The sequence below is a fragment of the Berghia stephanieae genome, chromosome 9 (assembly GCF_034508935.2).
Source record: "Berghia stephanieae isolate SIO BIC M18660-M18661 chromosome 9, UCSD_Bste_1.3, whole genome shotgun sequence".
Taxonomy (NCBI): Eukaryota; Metazoa; Mollusca; class Gastropoda; order Nudibranchia; family Aeolidiidae; genus Berghia; species Berghia stephanieae.
Window position 1 is genome coordinate 17,038,426 of NC_088368.1, and position 10,000 is coordinate 17,048,425.

The 10,000-nt window shown below is 36.8% G+C and overlaps 1 protein-coding gene across 1 annotated transcript in view; it reads right to left on the minus strand.

Moving 5' to 3' along the window:
* The window catches only part of LOC144979153 (uncharacterized), a 24,950-nt gene that overhangs the window by 5,087 nt on the left and 9,863 nt on the right, over positions 1 to 10,000 (minus strand). The window contains exons 4-6 of the mRNA XM_078925757.1: positions 9,872 to 10,000; positions 9,157 to 9,267; positions 566 to 746 (exon numbers count right to left, since the gene is read on the minus strand). The exon at positions 9,872 to 10,000 is cut by the window's right edge and continues 100 nt beyond it. Coding sequence (XP_078781883.1) covers positions 566 to 746; positions 9,157 to 9,267; positions 9,872 to 10,000 — 421 coding nt within the window. The remainder of the gene's footprint in view (positions 1 to 565; positions 747 to 9,156; positions 9,268 to 9,871) is intronic.

Here is a 10,000-nt window from a genome sequence, read left to right on the forward strand (position 1 = left end):
GGTCAGCACCAAACTCCAGCAACAATTTCACTCTTACCTACTGAATACATTGGGGTCAGCACCATACTCCAGCAACAATTTCACTCTTACCTCCTGAATACATTGGGGTCAGCAACAAACTCCAGCAACAATTTCACTCTTACCTACTGAATACATTGGGGTCAGCACCAAACTCCAGCAACAATTTCACTCTTACCTACTGAATACATTGGGGTCAGCACCAAACTCCAGCAACAATTTCACTCTTACCTACTGAATACATTGGGGCCAGCACCAAACTCCAGCAACAATTTCACTCTTACCTCCTGAATACATTGGGGTCAGCACCATACTCCAGCAACAATTTTACTCTTACCTACTGAATGCATTGGTAAGAGCCAAATTCCAGCAACAATTTCACTCTTACCTACTGAATACATTGGGGTCAGCACCAAACTCCAGCAACAATTTCACTCTTACCTACTGAATACATTGGGGTCAGCACCAAACTCCAGCAACAATTTCACTCTTACCTACTGAATACATTGGGGTCAGTACCAAACTCTAGCAACAATTTCACTCTTACCTACTGAATACATTGGGGTCAGCACCAAACTCCAGCAACAATTTCAAACACTCGAGGTTGTCAAGAGGCAGCACGTTAATCTCGTAACCAAGGAAGTAGTGGTGATCCGGGCGGGCGCCATGCGTCAACAGCATGCGTGCGCACTCCACGTGGTTGTTTTCTAGGGCCATGTTCAGAGGTTCTGGTCATGGTTGTTAGAGGGGGTTAGTGGATGGAAAGAAACAGAAAACAACAATGAAAAGGAAATATGCAATAATCGACTCACAAATTGCGCGGTCTTAGTTTCCACATTACTTCTCTACATTAAAAAAACAAAACAAAACCCCAAAAAACTTATAGGCCCGCTTGAAGAACTCATAAAGACGAGTACCGCCATCTTCAAAACGGGACTTCAGATATAAAGGCATACGAGAAGAAGAAGAAGAAGAATTACACAGAACGCTCACTGAAAGTCAACGTCAAAGGTTGTCTTTCTAAGTCTGTGAAATTAAAGTTTGGAGTACCTCAAAGATCTGTACTGGGACCAACCCTATTCACACTTTACACTTCTCCGCCTGCAGATATCATCAGAAATCATGATTTAGAGTTTCACCTATATGCGGATCAACTATTATTCACAAGTCAAAAACTGTGAGAAATCTAGGATTCTTCACTGACGAACACCTTTCAATGAACGATCGATCATGTTTCAAAATTATGCCAAGTCGTTAATTATTATATAAGATGTATTCGTAGAATTAGAAACCCCATGGATGAAAAATATACAAGACTGGTTGTGCATTCAATAGTCTGATGTCACGTCGCCCAGCAACGGCGGCCATCGTGGTTCTAAACAAAGAAAATCGGTACTTTATATTCTTCATGCTGGCTAGAACTTTTCATATGTCTTGTGATCATAATGTGTAAAAGTCAAAACATGATCAGATTTATAATGTTTTTTTCCCCTCTCGATACGCTTTTATGCTCGTCGGAGGAATATTTCATGAGGGCGTCGGCCATTGTTCCGATAGTTTAGAGCCAGTTTCTTAGTTACCATGCGTCATTAGGAGGGAAGTGATTTAGTATTCAGATTTTAGAATTTATAATTATTTTATTTTTGTTGTCGTACATTTGAATTAGGAATATGTCAATTTTTACATCGGAGATCAGCAATATCATAGCGGTAGAGCACTCGCGTCACAACCAAAGGGTTTAGGACCGTTCTCGGGTCCAGTAAAGATCTTTTCTGACTTCCATCGTAAATATCACATCAGTTAATTGCAGTGATAATATGGATTCAAAGAAAAAAATGAATTGACAAACAATTATTAGGAATTATTTATAGAAATTTTACATATTACGATAAAAATATGTATGTATCGACGTGCACTTATGTGCAGGTCTGATAACCCAACACATTATGGGCTCATTGTTGTCATGGAAATCAAAAAATAAAAAAGACGCAAAATATTGTCCATTACAACAATGTTAAACCAGGCCCATCAATGCGTTCAGATGTCAGACCTGCACATATGTACACGTCGGTATGTGTAATTTTATAAGTCAATTATCAGGCCAGTCCCAGATACTATATTATAGAATTTTGTTTGGAACCCCTTGACCAAAACACAATCAGTTGAAAATCTGCAAAGGCGAGCAACAAGAATTCATATTGGTTTGGAATCCATGTCTTACGAGGAAGAGTTATAACAACAGGAGATGAAATGAGTAGGAAAGTGCCAGAAGACAATAGAGAATAACAAGTTCACGGCAGTGATCGGGGTTTGAACCCGCGACCTTACTCGTACGACAACGACGCTGGCCGGGGAGAGAGTGACTCTACCGTATGAGCTATCCACGGGATTATATCCACCCATCTATCTATACTTCCATCCGCCATCCATCCATCCATCCATTAATCCATTCATCCATCCACCTCTACATCCATTAATCCATCCTTCCATCCATCATTACATACATACATGCATACATACATGCATACATACATACATACATACATACATACATACATACATACATACATACATATCAAAATTGTTGATTTCAGGAAATGTACATGATAATGTAACAAGGGTAACATATTCATTGACATAATACCATTTCCTAAAATAATGTACAATGTATAGAGCTGGAATATTAATTTGAACAGTGAAGTTTCAGACTCTGCCACAGAATGTCCAAGAGGTAATAATGATATTAGTGTTGATGACGATGATAATGATGATGATGACGATGATGACGATGATGACGATGAAGATGATGATGATGATGATGATGATGATGATGATGATGATGAAGACGATGATGATGACGATGATGATGATGATGAAGACGATGATGACAATAACAGTGGTGGCTTTGGCGGTGATGGAGACGACGACGATGAGAGTGACAACGGTAGCAATGATATTAATAATAACAACAACAATAATAATAAAAACAATAATAATAATAATAATCCCTATCACTATAATAATAATAATAATGTTGATAATTGTGGTGATGATAACAACAGTACTAATAATTACGATGATGATAATAATGACAATAATTATAATAATAATAATAATAATAATAATAATGATGATGATAATAATAATAATAATAATAATAATAATAATGATGATGATGATGATGATGATGATGATGATAATAATATAATAATAATAATATATAATAATAAACAGTAATGAAAAATTAAATCGATTATTACAATCATATACAAATTGATATATTTGGAATATTTGACAAATAGATGGATACATATAGATAGAGGGATATATAAATAGACAAATATCTATATTATTAAATATGTAGTGCTACTAATTATGATGAATTTTACATCTTTGTCTCCAAACTTTGTAAGAGCCAATGATTGCACTGTTGCTTATATATTTTGAAATGACTTTTGCTTCATTGCTTTTAATGCCCAGAATCTTTAAGCCATTAACAAATCTACCATGGACATAGCCGAGGCTACCTACAGAAAGAACGATAACATCGGATTTATATCCAAGAGCATTTATTTCCATGCATAAAGGAAAGTACTTTTCAAATTTAGTTTGGAATGACTTGTTAATATGAGCATCAAATGGGACTGAAATTTCAACAATTTGGGCTGTTTTCATTTCTTTGTTGGTTTTTAAAATGTCCGGTCGATTACTGTTAGTATTAAATGAGGATTTGTCACTGTCGAAAAAACTTGGTCTGATGAATGTGTCTTTGAAAATTTGAGTAGTGTCGTTTTTAGGTATTTTGTCAAAAATAATGTCAACAATTCTATTGTGTCGTTTTTGATATATTAATTTTAATTTTGTACATCCATTTACAACGTGAGATACCGTATCTGACGGATGATTACAGATCTTGCAGCCTTTGGAGTATGACAATGGGTAATATGTATGAAGTAGACTGTCGCACTCGAGAAGCTGCAAGTGGCATTTTATAGCAAACGTTCTAATTTCGTCAGGGAATTTATGATTGAATATGAAACTGGAGGAGAGAGCGTGGTTTACCCCAGTGGCTTCTCTAACAATTCTTCCTTGGGACGCCAGTTCACGGAAATGGGTAGCTATCTCATTCAGTCTCACACTTTTAAGGAAGTTTTGAAAACATTTTGGGGACTTAAAAGAACAACTGACGTCACTATCAGCCTGTACAGACATCATATAATCTTCATCTTTTATTAAGGAAACATTTTGGCGGATACACTTTACCAAAAGATCCACCCAAAATGACTTTGGCCAATTAACTTTTGTGTTATTTTGAAGGCGTTTGCCGTTGTGACAAAAACCGGCAAAAGTGTTTTCTTCGTTTTCGTTAATGAGGCAGGTAGAATTTTTCTTTTCGTTAGATGAAGGTTCAGGCTGTTTGTGGCTGTTATCTTCACACTGTCATCGTCACAATTGAGGATGGACAGGGCAAAGGATAGGTGTTTTGCATAATAAATTATTTTAGGGTTTGGTAACAGGAGACCACTTTTTGATCTTGGACAAAACATACATACATACAAACATACATACATACATACATACATACATACATACATACATACATACATACATACATACATACATACATCACATACATACATACATACATACATCACATACATACATACATACATACATACATACATACATACATACATACATACATACATACATACATACATACATACATACATACATACATACATACATACATACATACATACATACATACAGACATACATACATACATACATCAGCATACATACATACATACATACATACATACATACATACATACATAAATACATACATACATACATACATACATACATACATACATACATACATACATACATACATACATACATACATACATACGTACAACATACGAGGTTTATCTTAACTAAGAGGTCTCTGAGGAGAGTAAATAGACACTTTTCTCATCTGGCGGTTTTGTCATCTATATTATCAATATTATCTTTAATGAGGACATTTCTTTTTACAAACAAATCTATTCAAAATTGATTCTCTCTCCGAATCTCGTGATTTTTCTTAAATTGATATATTTCGACTTGACACCGTAATTAAGTTGGCCTCATTTAAAAACCCTACCCCTTACCCTCTCCCCCCTATCTCTTGATCTCTCTCTCCCCTTTCTCTCTCTCTCTCACTCTCTCTCTCTCCCTTCCCCCCTCTCTCTCTCACCCCCCTCTCTCTCCTCCCCTCTCTTCCTTCTCTCTCCTCCCCCCCTCTCTCTCTCTCTCTCTCTCTCTCTCTCTCTCTCTCTCTATATATATATATATATATATATATATATACGTTACCAAATATTATATATGTCAATAAGTCCACGTGATTGTATAAGTCTATGCAATACGGTAGAAGAATTACTTATCAAACGACGTGCCCTTGGCTGTTGAAACACGTGAATTTAAATAAATTCCATGTGGATAATTGCGTTCATTATATGGCATCACATTTATCAATTCTAAGCTCTCAAACGCTATAGATAGTATGCAGATGACGTCACTCGGGCGTTTGTTATTGTTTTTGCCATCCGCGTTTGTGAATTGTTCTCACTAAACTGTATTAACAAGACTATAAAAGTTCATGGTTACACAGAGTTTGTGTGTTGGTCCGTTATACTTCCGGATGGCAATGTTGTGAACTCCTTGGCCAAGCGCATTCTATCTATATCATTATATACTATTTGAATCAACATGGTTTGATATAATGAACGTGTAAATAACAATGTGAAATTGAATCCAAGCTTCGAATTAATATACGAAAACATAAAATGGACGTTTCGAAGCGTCCATTTTATCTGTTTTCGTATATTAAATTGAAGCTTAGATACATTCAATTTCACATTGTTATTTATTTCTTCGAGCTTTGAGCGGCAACATTTACATGTATTGAACGTGATACACGACACGTTTAACAAAGACAGCCAATTTCAATGACGTCATACTTGGTGAACTTCCGTGATTGGAGTTCGTCGACCCCGTGTCGATAAAATTATCTACACGAGAATTGTGTGAATCTGCCAATGATTTTGCTTATTTACTAATAAGCTCCCATCGATAATCAAAATCAAAAGGAAGTAACATCTATTTAAGTCTCTTGTCTACGGAAGTAGTTTTCGACTATTTATGACGTAATTATGAATTAGGAATGAACATCGCATCATTCAATGTCCGCGGTATCTCCTCAAAATTTAAGAAAACAACCTGATTGAGGACCTATTTACTTACAAATTAGACGTAGTAAGCATACAAGAGACCAAAGACAAGACCAATGATGAAATAATACGAGGTTGCCGTCTCATTACATTTGAACCTGAAAATATCCAGGGAGGGCTCGGTTTTCTTATATCAAACCGACTAACACCTTATTAAAACTCATATTGGTAATATATATATATATATATATATATATATATATATATATATATATATATATATATATAAAAATATATATATACAATATCTGTTTTGAGCTTTACAACCAAAGGACTGCGTAATGAAAATGGCCAGTATCTTATTGATTTTTGCTGCGAACATTAACTATTCATATGTAATAGTGCCTTTAAACACCCTTCCAGCCATATTACTACATGGCAAGCTACGTGGAAAAATTCTGATGATAAGAGATGACATAATCAAAGAAAATTTCAGAAACAAACTCGCTTCGAATCTTTCGTCAAAGAACTTAAATGATGCCTCTAACCCAGCTGAAATTCAACTACATCTTGTCCAAAGCGTGCTGATGAGCAGGGAAACAACACTGCCTGAGAGAAGGAGTACACAAAAACAAGATTACGGTCCAATACTGCAAGACTTATCACAGCAGCAAAAAAAACTGAGACTTGACATCAACAGCTGATCAAATGCGGATTCGAAGAACAAAATGAAGAGACAAAGAAATGAAATCATGCATAAAATTAAATCTCAATCAATAGATAATCACAACAAGAAAATAGATGAGATTGTGATAGAAATAAATTGTACGAGTGACAGTATGAAAATGTTCAAAGTGGTGAATGCAACCAAAGGACAAAAAAAAAACACATAATATACTTATAATCAAAGATAACTGTAATACGACATTATGTAATGATAAAGAAATTATAAACACTTTAAGCGTGTGCTACACTGAGAAATACAAGGGCATTCAAGAAGTAGAACCATTCGAGTCTACCAATTCAGAGCTTGAAACGCCTATTACGCCCCAAGAAGTAAGTGAATCCATACAAAAACTCAATAACAACAGATCGCCAGGTCTAGATGGTGTTAGGGCAGAAGAACTAAAATGTCTTGACGACGAAGGCATGCAAATACTAGCTGATATGTATAATACGATATTTAAGACAAAAGAAGTTCTCAATCTTGGAAGTGGAAAACTCATTCTGCTAAACAAACCAAATAAAAAGAAAGGCCCTTTAGAATATTTGCGACCAATCGTTTTACACATTATCCACGCTAAGAAAAGTTTTAAGCACAATCACGCTCAACAGAAATAGAGAAAAGGTAGAGGAATATCTTTCACACTCAAAAAGCGGGTTTAGAAGAGATAGAAGCACTGCGGACATAGCATGGGCCCATTGATGGCTGAAAGCCAGAACGGAGAAATATAAGGAAGTATTTACCATACTTGGAATCGATATGAGTTCAGCTTTCGACACCATATGTAAAACCAAGTTGTCAATCCTTGACTCATTCTTGGACAAAGATCACGTGAAGCTCATAAGATACCTATTATCAAATACTACATTACAATTTGAATCCGGCAGAGAATTAACAATATTATCAACCTCAATCGGATCCCCTCAAGACAGCGTGAGTCCAATTCTATTCACGATATACCTCGAATCGGCCATGAAAGATCTAAGACGAAAATTACCACCAATAAAGAAGATCACTCGTGAATTGATATACGCAGATGATACAGACCAAATCTTTGAATCAGAACATCAAGTGAATATATACATGCCAATAATATCAACTACCTTTAGAAGCATGGAATCTGAAAGTGAATCAATCCAAAAGAGAATATACAAAAATCAACAGAAATTTAAATGAATCGAAAAGTGTACGCAAACTAGGCAATTTGATCAAATAAAATGGAACATCAGAAAACGAAAGCAGCTGGCCACCAATGCATTCAACCAACTTCAAAACTTATGGAATAGAAATAACATAATCAGTGAGAATAAACGAATACAGATTTAGGAGGCACTGATTATTCCGTGTTAGTATTTCGCGGTAGACTAGCGTCCAAACGAGCAATTACAATTGTCAGTTTCAAGCTATAGAAACCGGGATACACTCCCTAACAATGGGTCTAATGGTTCTAAAAGACTACTACTACTACTTGCGAGGATTTCCATGACAACAAAGAGCCCGTTTCAAATAGGGGTTTCAGACTTTATGGGCAATGTCTGTGGTCTTCTGGTATGATGCTAGCTTTCGGATCGGAAGGTCCTGGGTTCGAGCCTCGCTAGGCGCATAGTTGAGTCCTTGGAAAATGCCCTTTACTCAAATTCTCCCACCGTACTCAGGTGTAAAATGAGTACCTGGCCCTTAACAGCGTTGTTCTGTCCAATAAAAAAAATGTAATATCGCCTAACAAGCGTCATGTCTTGTCCTACATGTATAGTGTTCCTGGGACTCCTTGTAAAGCGCTTTGAGACTTCGAGTGGATATTGCGCTATATCAAATCTCTCAAATTTATCACCATAGAACAAGAGAATATTTGTGAGGCTGGATGAGAAAACCCGGGAAGATGCGGCAAGCTTCGATTTGAGATATGAGCCAAAATCGAAGATAAAGTGTTTCCCATAGCAACAAATTTTATTCAGAAAAAAAAAATCATGACTTGGGTTCTAATAGACGTAGAAAGAAAATTCAAAGTGGTAAATGATCAGAAAGATGTGGTCTACACCACAGCATACATAACTCAATTTATGAAATTTGCGCGTCTTTCCGGGTTTTCTCAGCCAGTCAGACATTTTGTATTGGTTTGTGGATTTTCGGGTTAGAGGACACGTAATGGTGTATATTTATGTTTAAAACCATACCTATCTTGGTTATGACTCACCAATAGCTAAATAACTCAGGTTTCTGGTCGCCTGACTGATGTCCTGTTGGTCTGCAAAGAAATCCACGCATGCACCATTGTTGATCAGGATCTGGAGGGGCTCGGTTAGACCTAGACGATATGAGAAATTATTTTATATCATCATCGTCATCATCATCGTTATATTCATCATCATCATCATCATCATCATCATCATCATCATCATCATCATCATCATCATCATCATCATCATCATCATCATCATCATCATCATTGCCATCATCATCATCATCATCATCGCCATCATAATCATCATCATCATCATCATCATCATCATCATCATCATCATCAACACCACCACCACCACCACCATCACCACCACCACCACCACCACCACCACCACCACCATCATCATCATCATCATCATCATCATCATCATCACCAATATTATCATTATCATTATCGATCATCACCACCACCACCACAACTATCATCATCACCACCATACACCACCAAGACCACCACCACCACCACCACCACCACCACCACCACCACCATCATCATCACCATTATCACCGTCATCAATACCATTTTCTTCCTTCGCTGCCATTTCCTCCTGCTCCTACTTTCCTTCCTCTCCCTCCTCCTCCTCCTCCTCCTCCTCCTCCTCCTCCTCCTCCTCATCATCAGCATCATCATCATCATCATCATCATCATCATCTCCAGAACCACCTACCTCTTCTGGCACACAAATGAACAGGGCGATAGCCGATATCGTCTGAGGCGTTCACATCGGCTCCTTTCTCTAACAGGAAGTGGATACCATCAAGGTTCCCGGCATGCACGGCGTAATGAAGCGGAAGTA